Source organism: Gymnoscopelus microlampas (genome assembly GCF_963454915.1).
Source record: "Gymnoscopelus microlampas genome assembly, chromosome: 10".
NCBI classification, from domain to species: Eukaryota; Metazoa; Chordata; class Actinopteri; order Myctophiformes; family Myctophidae; genus Gymnoscopelus; species Gymnoscopelus microlampas.
This window is the reverse complement of record NC_139947.1, coordinates 7,989,961-8,007,460: the sequence shown is the minus strand read 5'-3', so window position 1 is coordinate 8,007,460 and position 17,500 is coordinate 7,989,961. Positions and strand designations below refer to the sequence as shown.

The 17,500-nt window shown below is 40.5% G+C and overlaps 1 protein-coding gene across 1 annotated transcript in view; it reads left to right on the top strand.

Moving 5' to 3' along the window:
* Positions 1-17,500, top strand: part of adcy6a (adenylate cyclase 6a) — a 108,270-nt gene that overhangs the window by 60,639 nt on the left and 30,131 nt on the right. The window contains exon 4 of the mRNA XM_084069463.1: positions 15,826-15,975. Within this exon, the coding sequence (XP_083925589.1) occupies positions 15,826-15,975 (150 nt within the window). The remainder of the gene's footprint in view (positions 1-15,825; positions 15,976-17,500) is intronic.

Genomic DNA, 17,500 nt, shown 5'->3' with positions numbered 1-17,500 from the left:
GGGTCGTGGAAATCTGAAATTCAAAAATCTGAGAACTACTGTGCTACACTAAATGGAACAGAGCCTTCATTAGTATCACTGGTAACACCTGTGAAGGAAGTGATAATATGGCTGCTGTGCATAGAGCCTATCCTAGACCACTAATTTTGAAGTAAAAAAAACACAAAAAGCAGTCCTTTTAGTATGAGGTGTGTATGATGACATGTAGTGTGATGCTGGTGGGTGGATGAGACGCATAATGTAGTTCATGATTGGGGTGTGGGAAAGAATCGATACGAATAGCGATTCTCATGTTGGACGATTCAGAATCGATTATTTATTTATTTTTATTTAAAAAAATATATATATATATTTTTTTTATAGTATTTTTGTGTAATGACATTTTTGAGAAGTGGCAAGTTCCGGGCTGAATCGATTCTGAATCGGGGGAAAAAAAATGTAATCGAGAATCGTTTGTTTTGAAAAAATCGGAATCGTGACCCAATAGGCTCTATTCACAGCAGCCATATTATCACTTCCTTCACAGGTGTTACCAATGATACTAATGAAGGCTCTGTTCCATTCTGGTCAAACAGAGTCAGGGTGCTGATATTGTGCATGTTGGCCCACTGGAAACACCAGTGGGTCTACAGTTGGGGTCCAGGGACCCTCATGGGCTTCCAAATGGCCCCTTACAGGTGTGTAACTCTGAGAGTGTACAAATGGTTCCATTTGTACATTCTCAGAGTTATGGGGGTCGTGGAAACCACTGTGCTACACTAAATGGAACAGAGCCTTCATTAGTATCATTGGTAACACCTGTGAATGTCTTCATAATATGGCTGCTGCATGTGAATAGAGCCGATAATCGGAATCGAATCGTGAGATAGCAGACGATTCACAGCCCTATTCATGATGTGAGCACGTCTCTGAATGAACGCGTGGGTATACCTGTCTCTCAAAGTGTGTGTGCGTTTGGGGGGGGGGGGGGGGGGCGGGGGACTCTGGGGAGGGGATACATCAGATACATATTCACATTATACCATCTACAATATCGATGCAATATAATAGAAAAACAAACACATATACTGTAGGCTACATATAATCTACAAAAATCACATCTCAGGAACCACAACTTGGTTCCCTATATTTAGAAGCAGCTTCTAGTGCTGCTGAACCAGCTCTTTTTCCTATACATCAGGGGTCTTCAACGTTTTTCAGTCCAAGGACCCCCTTAGCTGAGAGACGGATGAAGCAGGTACCCCCGCTACATATTGTATAATATTGTGTCTTTTTCATAGATTTCATAGATAGCTTCATAGACTATCAGTGTTATGTGAATTGATGTTTTTTTGTTTATTTCAGACATTTAACCACTGAAACCCTCAATACTTAGTAAACTTGACTGTTGGCTCTGTACTTGATCTGCTCTTTTTTCCCCTCTGCACCAAACCTCTTTGCCGAAAAAATCCGATCTGGTGTGTGCTTGTAGATGTATGAGCTTGTAGGCGTTGTGAGCGTGGTGCAGCTTGTAGATCTGCTATTTTTGGCTAATTTTCTCCTCAGAAATTCTGTATTATATTATATGGATTTTATTAATTTTTTTATATGGCATATAACATAAAGATTTGTCGGCCCCCCTGTAGTAACTCTGAGGACCCCCTAGGGGTCCCGGACCCCCTGTTGAAGACCCCTGCTATACATGTTTTGAACCTGCAAGGCACCAAGTCGGTGGGGCTCCCTCTGGTGGCTGTGAACGACTGTGAACGTGTCTGACCTTTTTTTGAAGTAATTACAGAGATATATCTAGGAACTGAGGTGTTGACTATCTTCTGCACTCTGCACAATATAATCCATCAAGACCGGGAACACATCTGTGTCATTTTAAGATTCATGTGGCTATTCAAAAATATCAGATCTACCACCTCGTAGCGCGCTACGAGCTTGTAGATCTGCTATTTTTTCTTTATTCTGAAAATGTGTGCAAATCTTTGAATATACATTTTTTTAAAGCGAGCATTTGTAACTCAAATCTTTGCTTCTGGGGGCCCCCTCGAACAAAACATTTTGAGATGGGGGTCCGCGGCCAAATAAATATATATATTTTTTTCCTTCTAAATCCTAACAGTATGTTGCTACTACATCAGAGGTGCTCCAACTTTTCCATGTCAAGGACCCCCAAAATGATATGTATTTGGCCACGGACCCCCATCTCAAAATATGTTGTTCCAGGGACCCCCCAGAAGCACAGATCGGAGTTAAAAATGTACACTTTAAAACATATACTTATATTCAAAGATTTGCAAAGATGTTCCACGATTTTTCTTAAAATAGCCAAATAAATGTTAAAATGACTCGGATGCGTTCCTGGTCTAAATGGATTAATCGGTGATACCCTCTCCTCTACCCTGAGCCACTTTAGCTGATCAAAGTGAACTGGAAACATTTAAAGCAGTACTATGTAACTTTCCTCTTCTACCCCGGATTTGAACCTGGTTATCTGCTTAGGTGCTGACAATTTTACCATTGAGCTAATAGAGCCTGCCTGCTTGCTCAGGGGATACATTTGATCTTGTCTAGGTGAGACATGACCTTCGACACAAAATCTAAATGTCTCAATAGAAGAGCAGGGAGACAAAATACAACCACCCCAATTGTCTAAGTTATATTGTATTAACATACTCTGCCATACAGATTGGACAAAATTACATTTTATTCATTAAAAAAGTCACATGCTGAGGCTTTAAATTTAATTACAATGAACAAACAAACTAGTAAATATAAAATTACGCACAAATGCACTTTTATTTAACCACTTAAAGCCCTATTAAACAAAATAGTAGATCAGCTATTTTTGAAATGTATTGACACTTTAAGAATAAAAGGAAATACGTTTGAAAATGTTGTCTAATGCCCAAAATAGGTATGCCAGGTTGAAAAACATGCTTAAAGGGATAGTTCACCCAATTTTTTTTTGTTATTTCGGCCCATGGAGACTTGAATTCATGGATATTGTTTTGTTTTTGTCGCATTCCCAAGCCAATAATGTGATGACCAGCTGACCGGTAGGCAGCGGTTCCGGTAGGAAATACAAAGGAGACTCTTTGTGTCTCCTACCGGAACTGCTGCCGGTCATCAAATTATTGGCTTATAAATGCGACAAAAACAAAAAAAAATCCATGGGGGTGACTAATCGATAGAAAAAAAGTAGTTTTTTTTTGGGTGAACTATCTTTTTCAAATCTGGTCATATCGGCTGCGTAATAGCCGATACACCACTGCAGAAAAAAGTCTAATAAATGTCTAATGATAATGGTGTTGGAACATGTGCCACAACCAAAGCAGGGGAGGAGAAGAGACCACGATGACATAATAATGTAATTATCCCTGCAGTGAAGTGTAATGACCGATAACAGAGCTGGGGTCAGCCAGTTCACATGTGGAGGGCTGGGAAAACAGCAGGTAGCTACACGGTATGACAGTACGCTGGTACAGGTACACAGTACCGGTGGTGGAAAGTAACTAAGTACATGTACTCAAGTATTGTATTTAACCCATTAAGACCTGAAGCCGATTCTACAAATGTTTTCTGAATCCTAACAGTTTTTTGAAAAAAAAGAAAGAAAACAAATCAAGATTTTTCAAAAATAGCAGATCTACAAGCTCATAGCGCGGCACTCGGTGCCGTGCTATGAGCTTGTATATCTGCTATTTTTGAATAGCCAAAGAAATCTAAAGTGACACGGATGCGTTCCAGGTCTTAATGGGTTATGGTATTTTTTTAGGTATTTCTTACTTTACTGGAGTATTCCCAATTTTAAATACTTTTACTTCTACTCCATTACATCTCAGAGGCAAATATAGTACTTTTACTCCACTACAATTATTGGACAACTTTAGTTACTAGTTACTTTGTAGATTTAAAATATTATTACAAAACACACATTTCAGCCCTAAATAGACTTTGGCTATTTTCTACGAGCTCGCGATGCTGCGACGCATTGTGAGCTTGTAGATCAGCTATTTTCAAATGGCCGAAGAAATTTATATAGGGTTGAAGTGGTTAATATATGTTTTGTAGTAATAATCAAAATCTACAAAGTAACTAGCAACTAAAGCTTTCAAATAATTGTAGAGTAAAAGTACAATATTTTGCCTCTGAGATGTAGTGGAGTAGATGTAAAAGCACTGAAAATTGGAAATACTACGGCAAAGAAAAAATACCTCCAAATTGTACTTAAGTACAGTACTTGAGTAAATGTACTTAGTTACTTTACACCACTGCACACACACACACCCTCTTGAGAAAAGCACGCAATTAGTTTTAGACTGTGAGCTCAAACACAAGGAGAGTGTGTGACACACACACACACGCACATGCACACACACACACACACACACACACACACACACACACACACACACACACACACACACACACACACACACACACACACACACACACGCTCACACACCCTTTCTTAAAGCGACGCGCACCGCCGCACATGGACCAGTCCAACAACAACAACGACACAATATTCTCACAAACATGGTTACAGATCTAGAGCAGAGGTCCCCAATGTGAGGTCTTTGAGGGACCTCTGGGGGACCCCTCCCCCCAGAGGTCCTTGAGGGAGGGGATTCCAGGGGGTCCTCAGCAGAATTTAACCCATTAAGACCTAAGGCGATTCTAAAAACACTTTTTCAAATTTCTAAATCATAACATTTTGAAAAAAATATAAAAAATATTTTCACGATTTTTCAAAAAATAGCAGATCTACAAGCTCATGGCGCGGCACCGAGTGCCGCGCCATGAGCTTGTAGATCTGCTATTTTTGAATAGCCAAAGAAATCTTAAGTGACACAGATGCGTTCCAGGTCTTAATGGGTTAATAATACTGTATAGCATCAAAATCTGTATAACTGGATCGCAACGTGTTGTGAGCTTGTAGATCTGCTATTTTCAAAATAAAAATCCTTAATTTTTTTTTTCATTTTGGACACATTTTTAACAAAAATAAATCTTGTATGGAGGGGGGGGGGGGGGCCTGGAACAACATATTTGCAGACAGAGGTTCCGCGGCCAAATACATACGTATGTATACGTATATATATATATATATTAATTTCCTTGACATGACTTGGAAAAGCAGTGATCTAATAAACATGTCTTGTAGATCTAATCTAGAGTCATACTGCACACACACCGAATCCCTGACTAATGCACGTATAGAGAGGAGGGAGTGGGCGTTTTACCTGCACACACACACACACACGCACACGCACACGCACATGCACACGCACACGCACACCACTCTTGTCTCACGACTGTTTTTGCTTGAACAGTGAGAGTAATGTAAACAGAGCTGAGCACTATGTGCCATCTGCCTAATGTCACTGTGCACCTCTCCCCCCGCGTGCGCGCGCGCACACACACACACACACACACACACACACACACACACACACACACACACACACACACACACACACACACACACACACACACACACACACACACACACACACACACGTACGTTTGTGTTACTATAGGCCTACTTGTAAGGACATCACAAGCATACAAAATAATAGCTGCAAATAGTTGTGAGCTTGCAGATCTTCTATTTTCCGGCGTGTGACATCGATCGCCGCACACTCAGCTCGGTATAAAATAGAGAAAACTCTAAACCCCATAAACAAAACCTCTAAATGTCTAATCTTAACCCTAACTCCATCCTCTATATTTTCCTCATTGAAAGTCTTAACTCAAATCTTTGCTTCTTAGAGCCCATGGAACAAAATATTTTAGATTGCGGGGTATGTGGACAACTACATATCATTTTGGGGGCCCTTGACCTAAACAATGTCAGAGAACCACTGATACGCCCCCCTCATCTAGACTGAGTGGCAAAACATAGAGCAGCATGGAGTGTTGGAGTTTGGAAGCGCTCGTTGGAAATCATTCAACGGTCCAGCGTACCACCTGTTTCTAAATGTCACATGATGCAGGAGGCAGCAGGATTATTATTATTTTTTTACGTTATTGGGTCTATTCACAGCAGCCATATTATGAAGAAATTCACAGGTGTTACCAATGATACTAATGAAGGCTCTGTTACATTCTGGTCAAACAGAGTCAGGGTGCTGATATTGTGCATGTTGGCTCAATGGAAACACTCTGCTACACCAGTGGGTCTAAAGTTGGGGTCCAGGGACCCTCATGGGCTTCCAAATGGCCCCTTATGGGTGTGTAACTCTGAGAGTGTACAAATGGAACCAAATGGACCCGTAATGTGATGATGTATGGGCTGTCAAGGCCAAAACGTTGTTCTTTGCCACTCAGGAGGCGTTCCCGCATAACTTCCAGGTACAATGATGATGTCACACGCATAGCCTCTATAGCAGATCTACAAGCTCATAGTGAGTGCCGCGCTATGAGCTTGTATATCTTCTATTTTGCAATAGCCAAAGAAATCTAAAAATGACACACAGATGCGTTCCCTGTCTTAACGGGTTAAACGATGGCCACCTGTTTCGGCGTCACGGCTTTTTGTTTAATAGCAGATCTACAGGCTCACACAACGTGACACGTTTGTGAGCCTGTAGATCTGCTATTTTCTGCTCTTAGTCGTATGTTTAAACCTGCTTTTATTTCCCCTTGCTTTCTGTGATGCTCTTCAAACTGAGCCACCTCGGTTCACCTCGTTTCTCCTCCTGCGCTCCTCTCCTCCTTTGTCACCGGTGTCTTTTGTTCCCCTTTCCTCCTTTGTATTGTGCTTCCATATTATTGTCGGGATTCTTCTCGCTTCCGTTTGTTGTTTGCCCGGCGCTGACAGCTTGCATACGCTCCTGCCACTTACAAGGTCAACAGGTCGGTGGAAATAGGTCAATGGAGAAGTGCGTGCGTGTGTGTGTGTATGTGTGTGTGTGTGTGTGTGTGTGTGTGTGTGTGTGGGGGGGGGGGGTCAAAGCATAAAAAAGGGCATTGTGGATTAAAAGATTATATTCTATTTTAAGCCGACTGTCCCTATACTACCTTGGATTTACCTTGAAATAATTTGCACAACTCCACCAAACATTTCACATTGAGTTACTGTATTTCTTGCCTTTAGTTTGCTTGATCGATCGATTGAGTGATTGTTTTTGCATGAACATAATCGTCTCTGTCAGGTGGAAACCTCATATGTCCAAAACTGTTACTTTTCAGGATTCAAATTCAAAAATAGCAAAAAGTAGCAGATCAACAAGCTCAAAACACGCTTTGCGCCACGTTTCGAGCTTGTAGACAATTATTTATTGTCGCATACTGTACTATACCTTTTAAAGGAGCATGAAACCCCAGGTTGATTTTGTAGTTTGTTTCGTGGTTCAGGTCAGAAAACTACAGTCGGGTCAAAAACATGACCTTAAAGCACACTGTGATGTAAGCAACACACAGCTGCAGCTAATCAAATTAATAATGGGTGTGTTAGATTCACTGACAGTACTGTTGACTACTGTCTACTGTCTAACACACCCATTATTAATTAGATTTGATTAGCTGCAGCTGTGTTGTTTACTCGCCTGTAGCTTAATCCAAATGGACGCTTTTTGTTTTCAGCTGCGTGTACAGCTGCGTTATGGAACCAAATGAGCCCGTAAGGGTCCATTTTGGTTCCATTTGTACACGCTCAGAGTTAAATAAAAACATTTTTTTCACAGTGATTTCACAGTGTAGATTGGGGTCCTCGAGATAAAATAGATTATATCAAATGGGGGTCTGTGGCCTAAAGTATATCGTCTCTGTCGGGCGGAAACCCCATATGTCCAAAACTGTTACTTTTCAGGAGTCAAATTCAAATATAGCAAAAGTACGTGACGTGTTTTGAGCTTGTGGATCTGCTACTTTTGATGCTTTTGGGTGACACTGTAGTATTGATTGATTGATTGATTGAATACTTTATTAGCAGTTTGCAAAAAAAAAGCACAGTAAAGTACAGTTGAATACAAGGTCTGCTAAGAGGATTTTAAACCCAAGAAAGCCTATGGCTTGTTTCCATTTGGGTCCTTTGTACTCAATTCATCGAAACATTAATGACATACAGATACTATACACTACTATGCAAAACATAATATAAACACTTTGAAAACAAAAACTAAAATATGTACAGTAAACAGTTCGAGGGGGTGGGCTAGGCTTTGACTTTTTACAGGGGACAGTTTTGAATTGCAGCCACCTGTAAGTGCTCTTTTAGAGTTTTGAAGGAGAGTAGGGATTTACACTCCTTGGACTGTTGGTAGGGCGTTCCACATTTTTGTGGCATAGCAGGAAAACAAATGTAACCCCTTGTTTGAGCCAAATCTGGGTTAAACGTGATTAGTGGAGCTCCCTCTGGTGTAGTGATTGTAGACGTTTGTGAAGTAGTTTGACAGGTACATGGGTGTGGTGTGGTGTATCTTACAGTATATTCCAGGCCCCCAGCTTGTTTCCAAAGTGTAGTTGCTTATTTGGGCTCGCTTCCTGATGTTGTTTAAAGCCGCACTATGTATGACTTTCCTCTTCTGCTCCGGATTTGAACCCGGGTTCCTGCGCAAGTGCTGAAACGTTTACCATTTGAGCTAATTGAGCCTGTCTGCTTACTCAGGAGATAAATTGAATCTTGACCATCAGGTGAAAATCTGTGTCAGATCCTGTGTCTAGGTGAGACATGACCTTTGACACGATCTAGATGTCTCAATGGAAGAGCAGGGAGACCAAACAATACTTAACATACTCTACCATACAGATTGGACACATTTTTTATTGTATTCCTTAAAAAAAAGTGACATAGTGCCGCTTTAAACCAGTGGTTCTCAAACATTTTCATGTATTTGTCTGTGGACCCCCATCTGAAAATATTTGGTGGCAGGGACCCCCATACAAGATTTGTGTTGTTAAAACATTGTTTTCACGTTTTTTTTTAAATAGCTGATCTACGACGCGTTGTGAGCTTGTAGATTGTCTATTTTCAAATAGCCGATGTATATAGTTTTAAACTGCTCACTTGGCCTATAGTCGCTTCTTTTGGGCTTGTTATCGTCGGTCGTAGACCTGGTTTCGCTTATTTCTCTCGCTAAATGTGGCAACACTGTATCCCGGAAGCCCTGGATAAAAAACATTCACAGAACTCCCCCAGAATAGAACCACCGACCCTGAATATCAGAGACAGACAAAATATTGACGTTTAGATAACTTTGTTTTGGAAGACATCGTAGCCCTGTGTGTCTCCTAAGGGACGATACGGGAAAACCCTCTTTGACTCAGCTCAAACCTTTTCCTCCGCTCACCCTTATTAACCCATTAAGACGGGGAACGCATCTGTGTGTCATTTTTAGATTTCTTTGGCTATTAAAAAAATTTGCAGATATACAAGCTCCGAGTGCCGCGCTATGAGCTTGTAGATCTGCTATTTTTTGTTTGAAAAATCGTGAAAATGTGTGCAAATCTTTGAATATAATAAATTATATTCATTTTCAACTCAAATCTTTGCTTCTGTGGTTCCCTGGAACAAAATATTTTGAGATGGGGTTCTGCGGCCAAATACATATAATCTTGGGAGTCCTTGACATGAAAAAGTTTGGGAACCACGTATTATAGCAACATACGTTTTTTTTCCAAAAAATACATTTGTAGAATCCCCCAGAAGCAAAGATTTGAGTTACAAATGTTTGGTTTAAAAAATATATATTCAAAGATTTGCACAAATGTTCATGATTTTTCAAAACATAGCAGATCTATAAGCTCGGCAATTTTTTTATAGCCAAAGGAATCTAAAAATGACACAGACGCGTTCCCGGTTTTAATGTGTTAAACTGATACAGGATGTATCATCTCAGGCCTTCCTCTTGGCTACCTCTACAGCCTGTATTTAGCATTGGGTGGTGGAAAGTAAACTCATTTCATTTACTCAAGTACTGTACTTTTACTTGACTTGAGTATGTAAATGTTTTTGTACTTTTTTTACATCACACATCTACTTTTTACTCCGCTACAAATTATTTGTCAGCTTTAGTTGCTAATACTAATACAAAACCTGCATTAACCACTTAAGCCCTGTTTTATACCTCGGCTATTTGAAAATAGCTGATCTACAAGCTCATATGTGACGCGTTCAGTGTTGCCAGATTCTGTGAGAGAAACAAGCAACCAGGTCTAGGAAAACCAGCCCAAAAGAAGCGGCTATGGGCCACATGAGCACTTTAACATATACTGTACTGTACATCAGCTATTTGAAAATAGCAGATCTACAAGCTCACAACGCGTTGCGATGCGACGCGTTGTGAGCTTGTAGATCGGCTATTTTCAAATAAAATATTGCGGGGACATTATAATAAGCAGATCTGGCAACCCTGGATGCGTTGTGAACTTTTTTTTAAAGGTTAGATTTTTTTTTTTTTTTGCTTTGGTACTGTAAGTGTATTTGGGGGCGGCAGTGGCTCAGGGGGCAGAGCGGCCACTTGGGAAACAGAAGGTTCGATTCCCCCGGCCGTCTCCCCCTTGCTTAGCGCCGGAAGTGTCCTTGAGCAAGACACTGAACAAGACCCTAAACTGCTCCTGATGAGCAGGTTGGTGCCTTGCATGGTTTCCTGTGCCGTCTGTGTGTGAATGTAAATGCACATTATAAAGCACTTTGGATAAATGCACCATTTATCATTCATATTCTGGTACCAGTACTTACAATTTAGAATGTAGGCATTTAGCGCAGGGTTCTCAACCTTTTCAGGCCGCGACCCCCAAAATAATGATATTATTTCCCACGACCCCCCGCGTGCACGCGCGCGGTCCCGTTCGCGCGCGCGAAGGTTAATTTAATTACAATAGGTTATTTGATAATTGTTTATTATCAAAACATTTTTGCAAAAAGTGGGTAAATTGAGTAAATTAACTGATAAAACATGAATTAATGATAACATAAAAAAATATTTTGTTAAAAAAAAAAAAAAAAAAAACTTTTTTTCTTCTTTTTTTCTTCAAATTCACCAAAAAATCTGGCGACCACCCCAAATTATTTGGCGACCCCCCTGGGGGTCGCGACCCCCAGGTTGAGAACCACTGATTTAGCGGACGCTCGTTATCCAGAGCGACCAGGCTTCGTCCACACGTACACGGGTATTTTCATAAACGCAGATATTTCGTTTTCGTTTTTGAAAACCTCCGCGTCTACACGGCCCTGTTTAAAAAAATCTCTCTGTCCACACGACAACGGCTAAACGTTAAACGACCCATGCAAAAACTCCGTTTACCGTGTCCACACGGGAACACATAGCCGGAGTTTTTAAAAATCTACACTGTGGCAGGAGTTTTCCAAAAGATGCGTTTACATGGAGCAAAAACGCGTTTGCGTGTGGACGAACCCCCCAAAACGCATATAAAAAGCTACGTTTATGAAAATACCTGTGTACGTGTGGACGAAGCCGTACAGTAAGCAAGGTGAACACATACATCAATAGGCCTGTTGACCACTAGGCTCTATGCACAGCAGCCATATTATCACTTCCTTCACAGGTGTTACCAATGATACTAATGAAGGCTCTGTTCCATTTAGTGTAGCACAGTGGTTTCCACGACCCCCATAACTCTGAGACTGTACAAATGGAACCAAATGGACCCTTACGGGTCCATTTGGTTCCATTTGTACACTCTCAGAGTTACACACCTGTAAGGGGCCATTTGGAAGCCCATGAGGGTCCCTGTAGACCCACTGGTGTAACAGAGTGTTTCCAGTGGGCCAACATACACAACATCAGCACCCTGACTCTGTTTGACCAGAATGGAACAGAACCTTCATTAGTATCATTGGTAACACCTGTGAATGTCTTCATAATATGGCTGCTGTGAATAGAGCCTATTGCAGAGAGACAATGTAGTGCCTCAGTAAGCAAGGATCACAGGTAAACCAAGAACCTAGCATGCAGTCTAAACAATATACTATCACAATAATAATCTGTACGATTAACCTAGCATCTGTCTCAATTACCTGCTATCTTAATTTTAACATTGTGGTCAAGACTTTAACTGAAGTTGGTGGTATGAATACTTATACTTAAGTAAAACACCAGAGTACTTCAGTGTGTGATGCAGGATCTATCTTGGCAGGCTAGGCCTTCCTATTGGCTGACTCAGGCTGTGTCTAGTGTCTGAACATCTGAACGTCGCCTCTGGACCGCTGGTGGACTCTTAAGTACTGTACTTATAAGCACTATTTTGGGGTACTTTTACTTTACTTGATTACCGATACAGTATTTCCCCTTTTCAATACTTTATACTTCCACTGTCTCCACCACATCTCAGAGGCAATTCTTGCACTTTTGCCTCCACTGCAGTCTAATTGAAAATAGCAGATCTATAAGGTGACATTTTGACGCATTGTGAGCTGGTACAAATGTATCTGCTATGTTTGAAAGATTTTGTCAACACTTTTGGCGTGAAAAAAACTTTGTGAAATGGAACATTGCGTTGAAAGAATACATTCACTTTTGGTACTTTAAGCATATTTTGCCATCATATCAATACTTTTACCTATTGTTTTTATAGTAAAATGCAATACTTTTGCACTTTTTAAAGTCCAAATTTCGATTACAGGACTTTTACTTGTAACACTTCTTCTTCCGCCTCTGTCTCTGGAGTGAAAAGTTCTAGTAACATTTTGAGTACAGGAGTGTTAATCTTGACAGCAGTTTTAGTCTTAGTCTTTTAAATAAAAATCCATTTAGTCTTAGTCCTATTTTTGTCATCTGAAATGTTTCTGTTCTAGTCTAGTTTTTGTCAACTAAATCTACACTTGATTTGGTCAACTAATATGTATTTTGGCAGGCAGTGATGGCGTAATGCCTGATTTAGATGTGTGCCAAAAATAGTCGATCTACAAGCTCAGCGACTTGTTGTGAGCTTGTAGACCTGCTAATTTCGGAGCGTGACACCGACATGCAGGCAAGCATGAAATGACATGTCTTTTAGTTCTACTGGATCTCTCACAATCTCACAATCTCACAATGCGTTGCATCACGGCGCATTGCGAGATTGTAGATCTGCTATTTTCAAAGATTTTTATACATTTTATACATTTGAAAACTTGTGAAATGGGACATTCTGCATAATGATTTCTTTCTACTTTTGGTTCTTTAAGTACATTTTCATACCAATACTTTTGTACTTTTACTCAAGTACATTTTGAATTCCAGACTTTTACTTGTAATAATAACAGAGTACTTCTACATTGCAGTATCGATACTAAGTAAAAAAAAAAAAAAATTGTGCTTTTTCCACCACTGCTTTCACTTAGAGTAAATAATCAAGAGTTCTTCCTCCACTGCCTGTCTCTGGAGTGGAGAGCTCCACTCTTCAGGCTGTAAACAAGAACACATCTCAACAAGGAAGTGACCCTGTGACAGGTCAAGCACAGTCAGCCTTTCCCATGATGCAGAAGTAGAAGTACTCCAGTTACAGAAAAAGACCGGAAATACAAATTTACTTGAGTAGTACAAAGTACAAAAGTATTGCAATCAAAATGTACTTAAAGTACCAAAAGTAAAAGTACAGAAATGTTTGAAAATAGCAGATCTACTAGCTCACAACGCGTCGCAATGCGACGCGTTGTGAGCTTGTAGATCGGCTATTTTCAAATAGCCTAGGTATAAAATAGGGCTAACGTGGTTAATGTATGTTTTATAATGTAATGATTTATATCTGCAAAGTAACTAGTAACAAAGTTTTCAAATAATTATAATGGAGTAAAAGTACAATATTTGCTTCTGAGATGTAGTTTAGTAGAAGTAAAAGTATAGACCATTGGAAATACTCCAGTAAAGTAAAAGTTCCTCAAAATTGTACTTGAGTACAGTACTTGAGTAAATGTACTTGTGGGGTGGGGGTTGTTGTCAGGACAGTCGTGAACGTCCCCCCAGCGAGCTGAGACATGAAAGCGCTGCCTGGCTCGTCTCAAACCCAGAGTGAAGGACTTTATATAAAAAGCGGGCTGTGAAAATTATTAGCAGCCGGCCAATGGACTCCTCTGAAGAGCTAAGTGGAAACTGATCCTACAAATAGAATACATGTCCTGTGGCCTAAAGGAAGTTTGTTCTGTGTGTGTGTGCGTGTGTGTGCACGCGCGCGTGTTTGTGTGTGTGTGGGGGGAGGCTGTTCATTCTGGTCTGGTCATTCATTTTGGTGAGGATATGTTTCATCCCTGCTTCTGGTCAGACGGAATTAAATACTGTGCATTAGGGGTGTATCGATACATTTTAACAACCGATACGATACGCATCGCGATACATGGTTGACGATACGATACATGGACGATATTGGTTCATTCATGGCGATACGATACGATTCAATGATTTAAAATCGATACAGTATTTAGCAAATAAATCAATCTGTGTGAAACGTGAGGATAGAGCAGGTTTTTTAATGGAAACATGTATTATTATGGATATAAATAAGTAAACACAGTGATTCTCTGGCAAATATATGGACATTGTATGTGAACACATATGGACAAACCCGCAAATTGACATGAACACAGAGAATACACACATTTATCGATAAGTGTAGCGATATGTAATGGAAAAGCAATTAAACCCCTCTTTCTCTTTTTTCTTCTTAAAATTGCTAAATACAACGCACAAATTGATTATTTGCATTGCAACACGATTCGATACGATACAAAGTCAAACACTACGATATAAAGCTGTTTGCATATCGATATAGTACTGTAGATCGTTGACACTTTGTATCGATTCAGCGATGCAGTTACTGTATCGTTACACCTATACCTTCATAGAAACCTTAGGAATCTGTCAAGCACTGTATTTTTTAGTGCACACATACATCCTAGGAGCCAGGACAAAAATACTTGTAAGACCTAACAAGAAATATCCCCCCGAACCATGATCATGACATTCTACAGTGAAATAATATGTTATTTTCAATACTGATGCTTACAGTAGCTGCAGTTTTTGTGATTGATGTTCTCCAGTTCTCTGCAGTTCTTATACAGTACGTTCACATACAGTACAGGGCCCTCTCGTCACTATCCGCTGGCTGTTTTGTTTACATAAAGTTAGTCAAAGTTACATTCAAATGTCCTGTTTATATAATGCTGAGTGTAGAAATGTCCGCTATCAGAGACGATAAGCTCTTTACTTTTCCCCTTCGTTTAGTTCCTGTGACCTTGTACCACTTCCTGGAGTCATTGGTTTGGACTTCTGTCCTTCTGCCAATTGCTTAGCAACCTTTTCAAACTTCAAATGTTTTAAACATTTTTTTTTTGAAGAATTCATGAAAATGTTTTGTGGACTCTGTGCGCGGCACAGAGTACCGCACTATGAGCGTGTAGATCTGCTATTTCAAATCTTTGCTTCTGGGGCGTCCCTGGAACAAAATATTTCGATATGGGGATCCGCGGCCAAATCATTTCGGGAGTCCTTTGACATGAAAAAAGTTTGAGAACCACTGATATTATAGCAACACGTTTTTTCAAAAAAACTGTTAGGATTTCGAAGACATTTTGTAGAATCCCACAGAAGCAAAGATTTGAGTTACAAATGTTCGCTTAAAAGCAAATATATATATATTCAAAGATTTGCACAAACTTTCCACGATTAAAAAAAAGAAAAGCAGATCTACAAGCTCATAGCGCGGCACTCGGTGCCGAGCTATGAGCTTGTATATCTGCTATTTTTTGAATAGCAGAAAGAAATCGAAAAATGACACAGATGCGTTCCCGGTCTTAATGGATGAATGTTAATAATACACGACTTCCTGATGGACATAGAAACATAATAATCATAATCTCCCTCTCTCTCTCTCTCTCTCTCTCTCTCTCTCCAGGTGAGTGCCAACGTGCTGATCTTTCTCTGCACTAACATCATTGGGATCTGCACCCACTACCCTGCTGAGGTCTCCCAGAGACAAGCCTTCCAGGAGACCCGGGGGTACATCCAGGCTAGACTGCACCTGCAGAGAGAGAACCAGCAGCAGGTAAGCTGTCTAGTCTATTACGCACGCACGCACACATGCACGCACGCACACACACACACACACACACACACACACACACACACACACACACACACACACACACACACACACACACACACACACACACACACACACACACACACACACACACACACAGACACACACAGGCACACACACACACACACACACACACACACACAGGCACAGGCAGTGGTGTAGAGTAACTACTGTAAGTACATGTACTCAAGTACTGTACTTAACCGCATGTCTAATGAATCAAATCAAATCAAATCAAGATCTACAACCTTGCAGATCTACTATTTTCGGCTTTTGTGTTATCCTACTATAATTCTAGTAACCGCTGTCTGTAGTGGTGAGTGAGTGAGTGAGTAGGTGAAGCTACCCGGTTCTCCTCACTGGCTGGAGCAATTGCTCTGATTTCGCACACAGCCATTGACCATTACCATCTCAACTTAACTGTGAAGCCTGTTTTTCAATTTCATCAAATCTCAGCTTCTTATTAGCGTTTTTGTGTAAAACACTGTCACCATGGTTACGGGGCTGCCCAGCTATGGGACGAACTGGCTCCCGGGTTGCCAGATCATGTGCGCATATCCCCCCACGGATGCGTCGACCGGGTATGGTCTAGTAGGGTTAAAACATTTATTGAATGGCACTCATACAACCTCTGTCCTAAAAATATTGATGTCCTCACAAGTATAGTAATACAAACGTGTGTGTTTGTGCGTGCGCGTGTGTGTGTGTGTGTAATAGAACATTGATTCTCAAAGTGGGGTCTGGGGCCCCCAGGGGTCCTTGGGTGCCAGGGGGTCCCCAGCAAAATGTGTTAAAAGGAAAACAAAGGGATATAAACACAATAAAGTCAGCGACTTATTTCCACTGTGGTCCTTGGTCTGCAATGTTTTGGTTCCGAGACACATCTTTTCCTACCTCTAATCAATCATAATCTTAACACAACCATTTTTGGTTCTCATAACCAGTGTTGATTTCGTCGACTAAAACTTTGACGAAAACATTTCGTCGACTACCTTTTTTCACTGACGAAAACTAAATAAAAACGAAGGTGCGATGACTAAAACTATAAGACTAAATATGGTGACAATTTCATCAACAAATAAAAACTGGACTAAAATGTTAGGGGGGGACTAGTGAAGAGATCCAGTAGAACTAAAAGACAAGTAATTTTATGTTTGGTTGCGCTTGGGCGTTGAACATAGCAGATCTACAATAGCAGATCTGAAAATAGGAGATCTACAAGCTCACAACGCGTCGCAGCGTGACGCGTTGTGACTTTGTAGGCTGCCTATTTTCATCATGCAACCAAGTATAAAATCATCCATTACTACGCCATATGACTAAAACTAAATGGAATTTTATTCACAAGACTATGACTAAAGCTGAATCAAAATTTGCTGTCAAAATCAACACTGCTCGTAACAATGTCTAATTCTCAAATTCTACTATACTGGCTCTCCCAAATAGTAGTACGCACGCACACACACAC